Source organism: Salvelinus namaycush, chromosome 34, assembly GCF_016432855.1.
Source record: "Salvelinus namaycush isolate Seneca chromosome 34, SaNama_1.0, whole genome shotgun sequence".
NCBI classification, from domain to species: Eukaryota; Metazoa; Chordata; class Actinopteri; order Salmoniformes; family Salmonidae; genus Salvelinus; species Salvelinus namaycush.
In genome coordinates this window covers 37,735,267-37,750,847 of record NC_052340.1, presented here as the reverse complement: position 1 = coordinate 37,750,847, position 15,581 = coordinate 37,735,267, and the positions used below count along the sequence as shown (strand labels likewise).

Sequence of the window (15,581 nt, the reverse complement as noted above, 5' to 3'; positions counted from 1 at the left end):
GTTGTCATGACAGGTGTTTAACACGCCCCATTTTGGCTGCGTTCACACCGGCAGCCAAAGTGAGATTCCCCCCCCCCACCCCCCACTAATTGGTATTTCTCAGAGCTGATCCGATTGGTCAAATTACCATTAGAGGAAAAAGACAAGACATATGCTGCCTGTGTGAACGCAGCCTATAGCGACTGCAGCTTTCATGACCTGTAGCATGGTGTACCAAAATACAAAGTCAACCAATTTTTTTTTTTTTTTTTTTATTGTGTAAAAATCAGACATGAACACATGCAGACTAAAAACCAGTGTAACAAATTCACCACGATCCTAAAAAAAGGTTCTGAAATCAAGAGTCTGCATCCAGCTGTAAAAAAAAAAAAATATATGGTCTATATTTCTAGAGAAGCCCAGTAGTCCTTTGCATCTGTACAGAACACGGCTTCAGCAAACGCACATTGGACCAACGGAATGATCCAACACATAGGACCAGGTAGTCACCTTCAGTCCACTGAGAAAAAAACTATTTGACGCCTTTCCTGAATGATTCTTTTATTGTTGAATACACATTTATTCCTTCTACCACTGAAGTGTCGCTTTTATAAATCAAAGCATTGTCAATAAATCAGCAGGGAACCATCTTTACACTGTAAATACGTTCTCTCCAAGTCCACCATTTCAACTAAAGAAGAAGAAGGTTTGAATGGAAGGATTGGGGCGGGAAAGCAGAACAAAAATAAAATAGACAAAACTGCATTAAGGAGCGGAGGTTCCTCCTCCTGACCCTGGTCAGCGGCGGTGGCGCCCGTGACCCGAGTGTCCGCCGCTGCTGCTATGGCGTTTGCCCTTGTGGGTGCGCTCCCGCTCGTACGACCTGGACCGCTCCCTCCTGTCTCCACGGTGATGTCCTCCCCCAGGCCCACCTCTCTCGTGCTTGTGCTTCTTGGCCGAGGAGAGGTCCGACGTGCTGCGATCTCTGTCCCGCTCCCTCCCCCTCTCCCGTTCCCTCTCTCCCTTGCTGGCAGAGCGCGACCTGGACCTCTTCCTCTTGTGAGCCCCTCCTCCACTGCTGCTATGACGACTCGATGGCTTGGGGTCGATGTTGCCATGGTGGCCGGGCTTTGACTTGAGATGTGGGAGGAGGGGGGAGGGAGGATGGCGTCGGGGTGAGGGGCTGCGGCTGTGAGAGCGACTGCGGGAACGAGAACTGTATGTCCCAGAACGACTGCGCCGGCTGTTGTAACTGCAGAGACAGTCGAGAAAACAGTTAAGACAGTGTTCTTCAGCAGTAACCTGGCCGTAAAGTACTGCAGTAACCTGGCCGTAAAGTACTGCAGTAACCTGGCCGTAAAGTACTGCAGTAACCTGGCCGTAAAGTACTGCAGTAACCTGGCCGTAAAGTACTGCAGTAACCTGGCCGTAAAGTACTGCAGTAACCTGGCCGTAAAGTACTGCAGTAACCTGGCCGTAAAGTACTGCAGTAACCTGGCCGTAAAGTACTGCAGTAACCTGGCCGTAAAGTACTGCAGTAACCTGGCCGTAAAGTACTGCAGTAACCTGGCCGTAAAGTACTGCAGTAACCTGGCCGTAAAGTACTGCAGTAACCTGGCCGTAAAGTACTGCAGTAACCTGGCCGTAAAGTACTGCAGTAACCTGGCCGTAAAGTACTGCAGTAACCTGGCCGTAAAGTACTGCAGTAACCTGGCCGTAAAGTACTGCAGTAACCTGGCCGGTACCGTAGTAAACTGTCTGTAAAGTACCGTAGTAAACTGTCTGTAAAGTACTGTAGTAAACTGTCTGTAAAGTACTGCAGTAACCTGGCCGTAAAGTACTGCAGTAACCTGGCCGTAAAGTACTGCAGTAACCTGGCCGTAAAGTACTGCAGTAACCTGGCCGTAAAGTACTGCAGTAACCTGGCCGGTACCGTAGTAAACTGTCTGTAAAGTACTGTAGTAACCTGGCCGTAAAGTACTGCAGTAACCTGGCCGTAAAGTACTGCAGTAACCTGGCCGTAAAGTACTGCAGTAACCTGGCCGTAAAGTACTGCAGTAACCTGGCCGTAAAGTACTGCAGTAACCTGGCCGTAAAGTACTGCAGTAACCTGGCCGTAAAGTACTGCAGTAACCTGGCCGTAAAGTACTGCAGTAACCTGGCCGGTACCGTAGTAAACTGTCTGTAAAGTACTGTAGTAACAGTCTGTAAAGTACCAGTTTACCACGGTACTTTACATCCAGTTTACTAAGTAAAGCACACATAGTTAATGAAGGAGTGAGGTCTTACTGTCTGCGTGGGGAGCGTGATCGCGAGCGAGTTCTGGAACGAGAGCCACTCCCACTGTTCCTTCCAATCTTCACCTCCTTCCTCAGCCTGAGGAGAGAGATGCCATTTCCATTAGAGGTGTCTGCTTAAAATAAAAATACAACTTTAACAGGAAAAAAATAGTCCCTGTTATGTTTAAGAGTATGTCTTTACCCGTTGTGTGGGCTCTTGGAGCCCTGGGCTCTGCCGTCTGGCTCTTTCTTTACAGGTTTGAGGGCCTGGAGGTTTGGAGATGTATTCTCCACCTTCACTACACTGGGGGAACCTAGGGAGCACAGACGCATAACATGTCATTACACCGGTTGGTCCCCGTTTAGAAATGTAAAGTTATGTCAATTCTTGTATTTTTTTTTTTTTAAATTAAGCATTTTTAAAAAAGGGAGAGAAGTTGAACCACGGACCCAACAACAGGTTGAACCACGGACCCAACAACAGGTTGAACCACGGACCCAACAACAGGTTGAACCACGGACCCAACAACAGGTTGAACCACGGACCCAACAACAGGTTGAACCACGGACCCAACAACAGGTTGAACCAAAGACCCAACAACAGGTTGAACCACGGACCCAACAACAGGTTGAACCACGGACCCAACAACAGGTTGAACCACGGACCCAACAACAGGTTGAACCACGGACCCAACAACAGGTTGAACCACGGACCCAACAACAGGTTGAACCACGGACCCAACAACAGGTTGAACCACGGACCCAACAACAGGTTGAACCACGGACCCAACAACAGGTTGAACCACGGACCCAACAACAGGTTGAACCACGGACCCAACAACAGGTTGAACCACGGAACCAACAACCACAATGTACTTCTCTATCTCTGATGACCAGATGCAGGGCACTTGGTAACCTCACAGGGTTTAAATAAACAACTACGGTAAGGTAACCTCACGGTAAGGTAACCTCACAGGGTTTAAATTAACAACTACGGTAAGGTAACCTCAAAGGGTTTAAATAAACAACTACGGTAAGGTAACCTCAAAGGGTTTAAATAAACAACTACGGTAAGGTAACCTCACGGTAAGGTAACCTCACAGGGTTTAAATGAACAACTACGGTAAGGTAAGGTAACCTCACAGGGTTTAAATAAACAACTACGGTAAGGTAACCTCACAGGGTTTAAATAAACAACTACGGTAAGGTAAGGTAAACTCACAGGGTTTAAATAAACAACTACGGTAAGGTAAACTCACAGGGTTTAAATGAACAACTACGGTAAGGTAAGGTAACCTCACAGGGTTTAAATAAACAACTACGGTAAGGTAACCTCACGGTAAGGTAACCTCACAGGGTTTAAATGAACAACCACGGTAAGGTAAACTCACAGGGTTTAAATAAACAACTACGGTAAGGTAAACTCACAGGGTTTAAATAAACAACTACGGTAAGGTAACCTCACGGTAAGGTAAACTCACAGGGTTTAAATGAACAACTACGGTAAGGTAAGGTAACCTCACAGGGTTTAAATAAACAACTACGGTAAGGTAACCTCACAGGGTTTAAATAAACAACTACGGTTAAGGTAAGGTAACCTCACAGGGTTTAAATAAACAACTACGGTAAGGTAAACTCACAGGGTTTAAATAAACAACTACGGTAAGGTAACCTCACAGGGTTTAAATAAACAACTACGGTAAGGTAACCTCACAGGGTTTAAATAAACAACTACGGTAAGGTAACCTCACAGGGTTTAAATAAACAACTACGGTAAGGTAACCTCACAGGGTTTAAATAAACAACTACGGTTAAGGTAAGGTAACCTGACAGGGTTTAAATAAACAACTACGGTAAGGTAAGGTAACCTGACAGGGTTTAAATAAACAACTACGGTAAGGTAAACTCACAGGGTTTAAATAAACAACTAAGGTAAGGTAAGGTAACCTCACAGGGTTTAAATAAACAACTACGGTAAGGTAACCTCACAGGGTTTAAATAAACAACTACGGTAAGGTAAGGTAACCTCACAGGGTTTAAATAAACAACTAAGGTAAGGTAACCTCACGGTAAGGTAAACTCACAGGGTTTAAATAAACAACTACGGTAAGGTAACCTCACAGGGTTTAAATAAACAACTACGGTAAGGTAACCTCACAGGGTTTAAATAAACAACTACGGTAAGGTAACCTCACAGGGTTTAAATAAACAACTACGGTTAAGGTAACCTCACAGGGTTTAAATAAACAACTACGGTAAGGTAACCTCACAGGGTTTAAATAAACAACTACGGTAAGGTAAGGTAACCTCACAGGGTTTAAATAAACAACTAAGGTAAGGTAACCTCACGGTAAGGTAAACTCACAGGGTTTAAATAAACAACTACGGTAAGGTAACCTCACAGGGTTTAAATAAACAACTACGGTAAGGTAACCTCACAGGGTTTAAATAAACAACTACGGTTAAGGTAACCTCACAGGGTTTAAATAAACAACTACGGTAAGGTAACCTCACAGGGTTTAAATAAACAACTACGGTAAGGTAAGGTAACCTCACAGGGTTTAAATAAACAACTACGGTAAGGTAACCTCACAGGGTTTAAATAAACAACTACGGTAAGGTAACCTCACAGGGTTTAAATAAACAACTACGGTAAGGTAACCTCACAGGGTTTAAATAAACAACTACGGTTAAGGTAACCTCACAGGGTTTAAATAAACAACTACGGTAAGGTAACCTCACAGGGTTTAAATAAACAACTACGGTAAGGTAACCTCACAGGGTTTAAATAAACAACTACGGTTAAGGTAACCTCACAGGGTTTAAATAAACAACTACGGTAAGGTAAGGTAACCTCACAGGGTTTAAATAAACAACTAAGGTAAGGTAACCTCACAGGGTTTAAATAAACAACTAAGGTAAGGTAACCTCACAGGGTTTAAATAAACAACTACGGTAAGGTAACCTCACAGGGTTTAAATAAACAACTACGGTAAGGTAAGGTAACCTCACAGGGTTTAAATAAACAACTACGGTAAGGTAAACTCACAGGGTTTAAATAAACAACTACGGTAAGGTAACCTCACAGGGTTTAAATAAACAACTACGGTAAGGTAACCTCACAGGGTTTAAATGAACAACTACGGTAAGGTAACCTCACAGGGTTTAAATAAACAACTACGGTAAGGTAAACTCACAGGGTTTAAATGAACAACTACGGTAAGGTAAGGTAACCTCACAGGGTTTAAATGAACAACTACGGTAAGGTAAACTCACAGGGTTTGGATCCAGGAGAGAAGCCCCCCAGGTTGGACAGAGCTGGGGTCCCATCAGGGTTCAACCCTTTAGCCTTCAGCTTGGCCTCCTGCATAGACATCTTCCTCTTCTCCACTTCCTTCTCCAGGTGGTCATAGTCCGGCTGGCCCAGAGAGAGAGACAGTGTTAGGAGGGTCATTTGAGAAGTTAAGGTGTATTGCATCATACAGCAGGAGGATGCATAGAGGAACAAGGCCACGGCTCCAGGGTTGCTAGAAGGTTAGGGGGTGATACTGTACATACATACAGTATGTACCTTCTTCCTGGTGTAGAGTTTGAGGGTGGTGATACAGATATCCTTGATCTCCTCCTCCGTGGCTCCAAACAGCAGATACCAGTGAGGTCTGGATGGGAGAGGCATCTACAGACACACAGCAACACCTTAGTTAATGATGCTACACATTTTTTTGTTGTTGTTGAAAACTAGAGATTGGAAGAGATGGGAGAAAGACGGGAGAGAAGGTGAGATGAAAAGGAGAAGCCAAATCCAATCCAGCCGTACCTGGAGAGCTCTGGCAGCCAGGTAGATGCAGGCACATGCGATGGTTTCAGCTTGGAACCTCACAAACACGTTGGTCCTAAGGCTGTCATTCATGTAGTTCCTACAAGGAACACAAGCAACATACAGAAACATAGCACCATCTCCTCCCATAGCCTCATGTCCCTCCCCAACAGACCACATCACAGAAACACTGGTCTGAGCAGTCACCAGCTGGTCCTCAACAGCTAAAGGATGTGCAGGCTTGTCCCAGCTTGACCGTGTTACTTCAACCATGTGTTAGTGCAGGGGTGAAACAAAAGCCTGCACAGTGCAGCTCTACAGGACCAGAGTTGGTGACCACTCCAATAAAAGACAGTTATACATCTGGAATAGTAGTAATAGACAAACACTATGGAGACTCTAGTTTAGCTTTGTCTCTCTCTCTCTCTCTCTCTCTCATCCATGTTGGTGTTGAGCTGGACATGCAGCGTCACAGATGAAAGCTTGAACACAGGACAGAACGTTTATCCAAGAGCCCACCGGTCTTTACCGTAAAAGACAATACGGCACCCAAAAACAAAAGTACACAAGTCCTATTCAGAGGTGGACATGCCTGTCTAAAGTACACATGCAAACAGCAGGGGAATGCAGAGCAGACCGAGGTACCCAGAGACATACAGCAGCCCTTTACAATATGCAGCCATCGGCCAGATAGGTAATGACTTATCCCTTGTCCGAGAGGAGAGGGAAGTTTCCCTTAACCGCAGATCAAAGATCAGATTGGACAGGTCAGACATGATGCACTCTGCACAGTTAAAGAGTCGCTAGGTAACCCTGAACTCCACATCAAACGGCCAACACAAAGCTACCATGTGTAGAACAGTGACGTGCTGGTTGATGGAAGCTAACAGGGTTCAAGCTGTTTTAACGTGGGATTCTAATTGCAGCTAGTTGTCTGAGTTTCAGTGACCCTGATAAGCTATACCTCAGGCATGACAACATCTGACAGACAACGGACATTTCAGACTGATGGTTTTGTCGTCTAGCAAGCAGTCAGACAGAAACAGAAAGATGAGGGGTGACAGAACAAAAGACACATGGACCAACGTGTACCCGTCAGGATTCAATGGAAGCTGGGTCTGATATGCAAAACCTAGCTTTACTGACGGAGCAACAACAACAAAATAGCACTAAAGACATTGAAATCTAAACTTGGCTTCACTGAATAGTCTGAGCAGATTTCCCCATTCTGAGCCAGTCCTGGAGCGGGACCCTTGTGTGTGTGGGGGTTGTCATATGATTTCAGATCAGACAACATTCAGACAGCCTCAAATGAAAAGCAGCACAAACAGGGGTCCCCCAGAACAGGCTTCCCTAGACGGGCCGAGGGTTGGAACTCTGGACTATCGATAGACTACTGCTAAAAGTGGCCGGTGGATATTGATGGGTGACGAGACAGGTCCTTGGCGTCAAAGCCTGAGCAGGATCATCCTGTAAGACATGTCTGGAGACCACATCAGTTTGGGAAAAATCAAACAGACAGTTCAACAGCACACTTTAACTACTGCATCAAAAAGGCATATCCAGAAAACGGTCCAGTCAAAAACAAAAAATACTATGCTGACTTCGAATCTAAAGCAAGCAACTAGAAAAAAAAATGCTATTGTAGTTAGAGCCATCTATTTTGTAAAAAAACAGACAAAAAAAACAGTTTAACCTTGGAAGCACAACCCCAAAAAAATACAAATCCTTCTGGACACCCCCAAGAGAAAATAAGACCATGTTGGCAGTTGGGAAAGGCCCGCCCCCTTCAGTGGATCTCGGCAGAGAGCTCTCACTGGATTGGCTGTCTCCGAGAAGGGCAGCCAGCCAATGGGGGGAGCTTCCTGGGGTCATGTGGTTGGAGGAGCAGAGTTCAGAGGTTCTTTATGAGACTTACCAGCATGGACTACCCTTTAATCAAAGAGTAGAGAGAAAGGACAAAGTTAAACTGAGTTCCTTGGGCACCAGAATCAGACTAGAAATAGCCATGTAAAGGACAAGAGGAAAACAAACAGGTCTCAATAATGAATCCATCAGAGAAAAGAGGTTACAGAGGGGTGGAATCAGACGTAGGGCACCGGGTTAGTCAGGGTACAGGCCATGTACTTACCAGGCGGTCTGGACCAGAGTCTGGTTCTTCTCACATTCCAGGACTTGCAGGTACATGACGATGATCTGGAAGAAGACCAGTTGACATTATGCAATAACCAACGTGGTTTCACAATCCCTAGAACGTAGAATGTAAACCACCAGCCTGTACTGAGAATTGATAATGTTCTAGAACAACATAACTACAGCGGTGTCATGTTGAGTCACAGAAACCGTCACAGCCTTAACTGAACAGCAGTGTTAATGGAGTCTGATAGGTTGGGCCTAAAGCTAATGCTGAGAGATAAATATAGCTGTAACTGTTGAATCAGAATAACACCGGTTGCAATGCATGAGTGTTGTGAGAGGTGTAACTGGGTCTCACCTTGTGCGGATGCTTGACGTGTACGCAGAAGCCCAGCTCCTTCAGGATTCTCCGCTCAGCTTTGATCACTTGGTTTTTGGTATTAATGTAGTTCTGATCAAGAATCAATGAACTTGCACTCCTGCTTTATAAAAAGAATGAAAATAACCAAAAATGTTTCCCACCCCCTCAAAAACAGACTAAAAGAAAGCACCCTTCTGCTTTCTTTGACTGGTTCTCTTTCCCCCTTGGACCAACTTAAAGCAACAGGCCCAAATGGAGTATTTTTTAAAAGGGGTTTAGTTGGCTCCTGTGATTTCAGTGGAAGCTTTTGAGTCACATGGTCCAATGCCTGCCCCAAGTCACCATACATCACAGCTTTGACAGAAATATCAACAAAACCCCAAAACTTCACCAAACCTGGGGGGGGAACTAGACTAGCCAATCAGCTCTTCAACTTGTATTGTTGTATTAGGGTTAGAAATGGGACGCAAAAAATATATTGTCAACTTAGGTGTCGGGTACCTGGTGACAAATACTGTGTAAAAGAAAATAACCAATTGACTGACTTCAGTCATATAGTCACCCAATAAGGAAGCATTACAAGCCAAATATACACTTCTCACCACATTATGGAAAGAAAATCCTTAAGGTAGGGCCTACACTACGATTACCTACAAAACATGCACTTAAAAACAATCATTGTAAGAAAATGGACCCACGAGACTGGAAATGTGAGTGGTGGCCAAAGACGCTTCTATTTACAGATCAAAACCTCGGTTTTTAAAGAGAACAAATATACTCAACTTTGGACATCACTGTCTAGACTCATACATGTACTGGGTGTAAAAATGTATGTTGATGTACACTTTATTTAACCAGGAGAGTCACATTGAGATAGACATGTGTTTTTCATCTGAACCCCAACTTCTAAGACGCATGTAAAGGACCCCAGAAAAACCCAGATAAAAACCTGGAACTAATGCAGCACGGACCTCATCCCATTCAGTCCTGGTAGCTCTCAGTCAACACCCAGAACCTGCCCACACAACATTAAGGACGCCACAGCAGAGGTTATGCAAGGGTCCTAGCATTCCTATCTGGTACTCTGATATGACATGGTAGCAACATGACTCTGTAGATATCTGGTACTCTGATATGACATGGTAATAACATGACTCTAGATATCTGGTACTCTGACATGTCATGGTAATAACATGACTCTAGATATCTGGTACTCTGACATGTCATGGTAATAACATGATTCTGTAGATATCTGGTACTCTGATATGACATGGTAATAACATGCCTCTAGATATCTGGTACTCTGATATGACATGGTAATAACATGACTCTGTAGATATCTGGTACTCTGACATGTCATGGTAATAACATGACTCTAGATATCTGGTACTCTGATATGACATGGTAATAACATGACTCTAGATATCTGGTACTCTGACATGTCATGGTAATAACATGACTCTAGATATCTGGTACTCTGATATGACATGGTAATAACATGCCTCTAGATATCTGGTACTCTGATATGACATGGTAATAACATGACTCTAGATATCTGGTACTCTGATATGACATGGTAATAACATGACTCTAGATATCTGGTACTCTGACATGTCATGGTAATAACATGACTCTAGATATCTGGTACTCTGACATGTCATGGTAATAACATGATTCTGTAGATATCTGGTACTCTGATATGACATGGTAATAACATGACTCTAGATATCTGGTACTCTGATATGACATGGTAATAACATGACTCTAGATATCTGGTACTCTGATATGACATGGTAATAACATGACTCTAGATATCTGGTACTCTGATATGACATGGTAATAACATGACTCTAGATATCTGGTACTCTGATATGACATGGTAATAACATGACTCTGTAGATATCTGGTACTCTGACATGTCATGGTAATAACATGACTCTAGATATCTGGTACTCTGATATGACATGGTAATAACATGACTCTGTAGATATCTGGTACTCTGACATGTCATGGTAATAACATGACTCTAGATATCTGGTACTCTGATATGACATGGTAATAACATGACTCTGTAGATATCTGGTACTCTGACATGTCATGGTAATAACATGACTCTAGATATCTGGTACTCTGATATGACATGGTAATAACATGACTCTAGATATCTGGTACTCTGATATGACATGGTAATAACATGACTCTAGATATCTGGTACTCTGATATGACATGGTAATAACATGACTCTGTAGATATCTGGTACTCTGACATGTCATGGTAATAACATGACTCTGTAGATATCTGGTACTCTGACATGTCATGGTAATAACATGACTCTAGATATCTGGTACTCTGATATGACATGGTAATAACATGACTCTAGATATCTGGTACTCTGATATGACATGGTAATAACATGACTCTAGATATCTGGTACTCTGATATGACATGGTAATAACATGACTCTGTAGATATCTGGTACTCTGACATGTCATGGTAATAACATGACTCTGTAGATATCTGGTACTCTGACATGTCATGGTAATAACATGACTCTAGATATCTGGTACTCTGACATGACATGGTAATAACATGACTCTAGATATCTGGTACTCTGATATGACATGGTAATAACATGACTCTAGATATCTGGTACTCTGATATGACATGGTAATAACATGACTCTGTAGATATCTGGTACTCTGATATGACATGGTAATAACATGACTCTGTAGAAAATACCTCTGGGCGCTAGATCTCAGTCAGAACTAAATACATTTTCTAACTGAACATTTACTAGACCACAAACACGACCAAAGTTACAATTAAAACGTGTATTTCATGAAAACAAGTTTGGATTTACTAATTTCCTGACTTCAGTGGAGTCTAGACAGGATGACAAAAACATGTGACATGGAAAATATGTGCAGCTTCAGTGCGGGTTTCTAAGCTACTACACAAGCTGAAATCAGTCAGGTGGAATAGCTACATCTACTTCAGACTGACTTAAATGTAGCATACCATGGTCAATTTCAAGAGAAAACTATTTCCTCCAAACAAAATCTATTAAAAAAACAACAACAGGCACATGGGGAACTCAGCTGATGTCCAGTTACAGGTGGTGATGTAGAGTAAAACTAACACCACCAACCCAGCTCTTAAACATATCTCCTCAATATTACATCTAGATAGTAAACATGTGCATATCAACAATTCAGGAAATATTCTAAGAGGAAAGAAAAAGGTGATATTTCTGTGAAAGCCACGAATGCCATTTTGGTGAATGAGGGAGGTTTCTCTGTAGTACATACTGTATGTAGTGTTTCAGCTACATTACCACAGGATCCGCAAACACCCAAAGCTTAGACTGAGTCAAAGGAGTCCCCAAGGCTCCCAGCCTAGGACCTGCGGCCAACCTGTCCTCCCCGATCCCAGTGCACCGCAGTGACTCACACCACGGGCGTCTCCCAGGGGAGGGGGTGACACCTCGCTCATGGTTGTCATGCCGACTGCTTCATCTCTACGTACCATTCCACATCACCCAGGCTTTGGTAAATGTAGCTGGTCGCTGTTAGTTGGTTGCAAGGGAAAAGAGAACCCAAGTTAATACCACAGCCTTAGACTTGGAACTGAACAGATTATTCTGGTCAAAGAAAGACACTCGTCTAACACAGTGTTGTCTTCTGGTACCAAGTTGGTTTTGTCTTGGCAAACAACACTTTAGGTTAGATGTGTTAATGTATCACCTTTCACTGAACTACTTGTCTATGTAGGTAGCTGTGAATATATTGCTGTAACTACCATTGATCAGAGATGAGGAAACTGAAACGTTTTAGAGTATGGTTTAGAGTACATGGATCAACAGAAGGTCACTTTCACATTAATACATCAGATCAACATCATGCAAGATACTTAAAACATAGTTACTAATTAATGTAATGCCAGATGAATACATTTGCCTCTCACAAATGGTTGACATACATTTAACAGAAATGAAGGATAGTTTCTATATGGATGCTTACCTTTTGCCTCTATGACTCTGTTTTAAATGGTGAAAAACATTGATGACGTCTCTGAATCGTCTTGGTGCTTCCTCGATCTTGGAAGCCAAGTTGACACAGGCCATAGCAACAATCTGGGGACACGAATAGAATAACAGAAAGTTACAGTATGAAGCTAGATGTGGTTAGCTATCAAAACACTAACATTACTCTGGGGCCTTGCAATGTTAGCTTTATATAAAGTGGTTAGCTATATCAAATCAAATTTTAGATAGCTACAATCAGTTAGGAATGGTTTCAACTTTAAAACGGGCCTGGTTACGTGACAAACCTGCTACGCTAACTTACAGTAAATGACAATATGGCCGCCAATGTAAACGTTCTCTCTACGCACAACACCAGTGAGTCAAAGATCGTTCCGTCTGTGAGTGAGTGCCGTAGCTAAACTAACTAATGTTGTGTTGCTAATCAGCTGAAAGAGACACTGGCTTACCTCAAAACTGTGTTTGACAAACGATTTAGAGTAGAAAAAACGATGAAAAAGAACTTGACCCGTAGCCATTGCCACCTGTAATGTAAAGAACAAATTACATTAGACGGAAGTAACGTTTCTTTCAATTCAACAATAGACATCCGCCATTTTGTTCTTGTCACCCCACAGCCCCGGATGTAATCGCGCTAACGTTAACAATCGCTGCACACGTACAAATCAACTACTTAATGACATAAGTAACATTAGTATAACATAGATAATTGCGCTAAATAACACATCTGATTCGATAAATTGACCCGTCACTGACCAGATTAGCCTACTAGATTACGCTAATAAATAAATGAGCTAGCTGTGAGTTAGGCCTTGGCTTGGGTATTTCCCTTCCTTGGCCTCATTTTGACGGGTTATATAAACAAAGAGGTGAGTTATAAAACAATGGCAACTATAGTACCTAGCTATGTTTTTCAGAAGTTGACGGTACTGGATTTGCATTTTGAGTGTTTACCTGTGGCAATCGTAGAAGAATACCAGCCGATTGAATTAGCTCGCAACCCAGGATACGGAGGTCGGTCTCCGTGTTCAGGTCGAGGCCATCGAGCATAGACGGGGTTGGCTGAAGCCTTTCCTCCGGTATGAGAGAGTTGCTGATAGTGAGGTAAACTTCAGAGTAAAGTCTGTCACCTATAAGGATCCCATCATTGTTCGTGGACGTGTTGGGAACAGCGGAGAGGGGACCAGCGGCCATGTTCGCCACAAATGAAAGCAGTGAACGACACAACAACGTAGCCTAGACAGCTTCACCGACGGAGAAAGGAAAGATGATCAAATCGATGACGTCAGCGCACTGTTGAATACGTACACAATACGTACGCGGAACTTTGTGACAGGAAAGAAATAAGAAATAGTTCCAATGAATCATACATTTGGCTGAAGTGCCTTACAGCATTTTTGTAACAATAGGCTATAATATTAGTCATATAATTTTGCATACACTTTGATCTGTAATCCCATGGGAATGGATGATGGAATGGACAATTAGCAAGCAAGTCACTTTTGGTAACTGTCTGGAATTGTCAATGACGATAATTCTTGGAACTCTTTTTTTATACAGCGTTTGAACATATCCATCCGCCCGTCTTACCGCAACAATGTATACTGAACAAAAATATAAAGGCAACAGTGATCTCGTCACGGTATGGATAATTGCCATGGACAAAATGCAATTGTGTTCGTTGTCGCCTGCCTTATCCATGGCCCCACTACCATTATGGGGCACTATTTTCATCAGTAAACCGCTTACCCACACGACGCCATAAACGTGGTCTGTGGTTGTGAGACCAGTTGGATGAACTGCCAAATTCTCTAAAATGACGTTGGAGGCGGCTTGTGGTAGAGAAATAAACATTAAATTCTCTGGTAGACATTCCTGCAATCAGCATGCCAATTGCACACTCCCTCAAAACTTGAGACATCTGTGGCATTGTGTTGTGTGACAAAACTGCACATTTTAGAGTGGCCTTTTATTGTCCCCAGCACAACAAGGTGGACCTGTTTAATGCCCTTGAATCAGCTTCTTGATATGCCACACCAGTCAGGTGGATGGGTTATTTTGGAGAAATGCTCACTAACAGGGATGTTAACACATTTGTGCAGAAAAGTTAAGAGAAATGATATTTTTGTGCATATGGAACATTTCTGGGATCTTTTATTTCAGCTCATGAAACACGTTACATGTTGCGTTTCTATTTTTGTTCAGTGTTGTTTGTTTTGTTCAGTGTTGTTTGTTTTGTTCAGGGTAGTTTGTTTTGTTCAGGGTAGTTTGTTTTGTTCAGGGTAGTTTGTTTTGTTCAGGGTAGTTTGTTTTGTTCAGGGTAGTTTGTTTTGTTCATTGTAGTTTGTTTTGTTCAGTGTAGTTTGTTTTGTTCAGGGTAGTTTGTTTTGTTCAGGGTAGTTTGTTTTGTTCAGGGTAGTTTGTTTTGTTCAGTGTTGTTTGTTTTGTTCAGGGTAGTTTGTTTTGTTCAGGGTAGTTTGTTTTGTTCAGGGTAGTTTGTTTTGTTCAGGGTAGTTTGTTTTGTTCAGGGTAGTTTGTTTTGTTCAGTGTTGTTTGTTTTGTTCAGGGTAGTTTGTTTTGTTCAGGGTAGTTTGTTTTGTTCAGGGTAGTTTGTTTTGTTCAGGGTAGTTTGTTTTGTTCAGGGTAGTTTGTTTTGTTCAGTGTAGTTTGAGACCTGCAGCGCTTGCATGAGACAGAAGCAGTCAGACAGAAAAATGATTCCGCAGCGCGCTCTCTCACCAGTGAATTACGTTTGGTTCCTAGTGAATACACGGCAGTAGAACATTTGAGGTGCAGGTACTCAGTTCCACGTCATTTCATCAAGCCATGACACCCACTACCTCAGATTGTTCTGACATGGTTTCTATAGTTACTAACAGATACGATTAGCATTTCCGATACATTATTTTGTTGAAATATAGTTTGATCTCTGACAAATTAAGCTAATTGATTGCACCCAAATTTGCC

At 42.6% G+C, this 15,581-nt stretch overlaps 1 protein-coding gene and 1 long non-coding RNA gene across 6 annotated transcripts; both read right to left on the bottom strand.

Annotated features, from left to right (window-relative positions):
- Window positions 1-250: 250 nt before the first annotated feature.
- LOC120028988 (cyclin-L1-like) lies at window positions 251-13,889 on the bottom strand. 5 transcript variants are annotated; one of them, XM_038974272.1, is made up of 11 exons: window positions 13,569-13,889; window positions 13,064-13,138; window positions 12,592-12,704; window positions 8,570-8,693; window positions 8,207-8,271; window positions 6,076-6,175; window positions 5,830-5,934; window positions 5,535-5,676; window positions 2,461-2,572; window positions 2,269-2,355; window positions 251-1,231 (listed from the first exon to the last, which is right to left on the bottom strand). In XM_038974272.1, exons 1-11 carry the CDS (start codon window positions 13,806-13,808, stop codon window positions 778-780), a joined length of 1,617 nt encoding a protein of 538 aa, XP_038830200.1. In that variant the 5' UTR covers window positions 13,809-13,889; the 3' UTR covers window positions 251-777. The 5 variants fall into 5 exon arrangements, with proteins under 5 accessions (XP_038830200.1, XP_038830201.1, XP_038830204.1 ...); XM_038974273.1 differs by having other exon boundaries at window positions 8,570-8,690; XM_038974276.1 differs by lacking the exons at window positions 12,592-12,704; window positions 13,064-13,138; window positions 13,569-13,889 and adding an exon at window positions 12,098-12,136 and having other exon boundaries at window positions 8,570-8,690.
- Window positions 2,642-5,524, bottom strand: LOC120028990. Its single transcript, XR_005473553.1, has 2 exons — window positions 4,375-5,524; window positions 2,642-3,813 (listed from the first exon to the last, which is right to left on the bottom strand). It is a non-coding gene; the product is annotated as an uncharacterized LOC120028990 (long non-coding RNA).
- Window positions 13,890-15,581: the final 1,692 nt, after the last annotated feature.

Excerpts from the sequence above, each read along its gene's own strand:
- LOC120028988 (XM_038974272.1), bottom strand. The coding sequence starts at position 13,808 with ATGGCCGCTGGTCCCCTCTCCGCTGTTCCCAACACGTCCACGAACAAT. Across the intron at positions 12,705-13,063 it reads TTGTCAAACACAGTTTTGAG|ATTGTTGCTATGGCCTGTGT; the intron begins GTAAGCCAGTGT and ends TCGTGTCCCCAG. Across the intron at positions 1,232-2,268 it reads TCACGCTCCCCACGCAGACA|TTACAACAGCCGGCGCAGTC; the intron begins GTAAGACCTCAC and ends CTGTCTCTGCAG.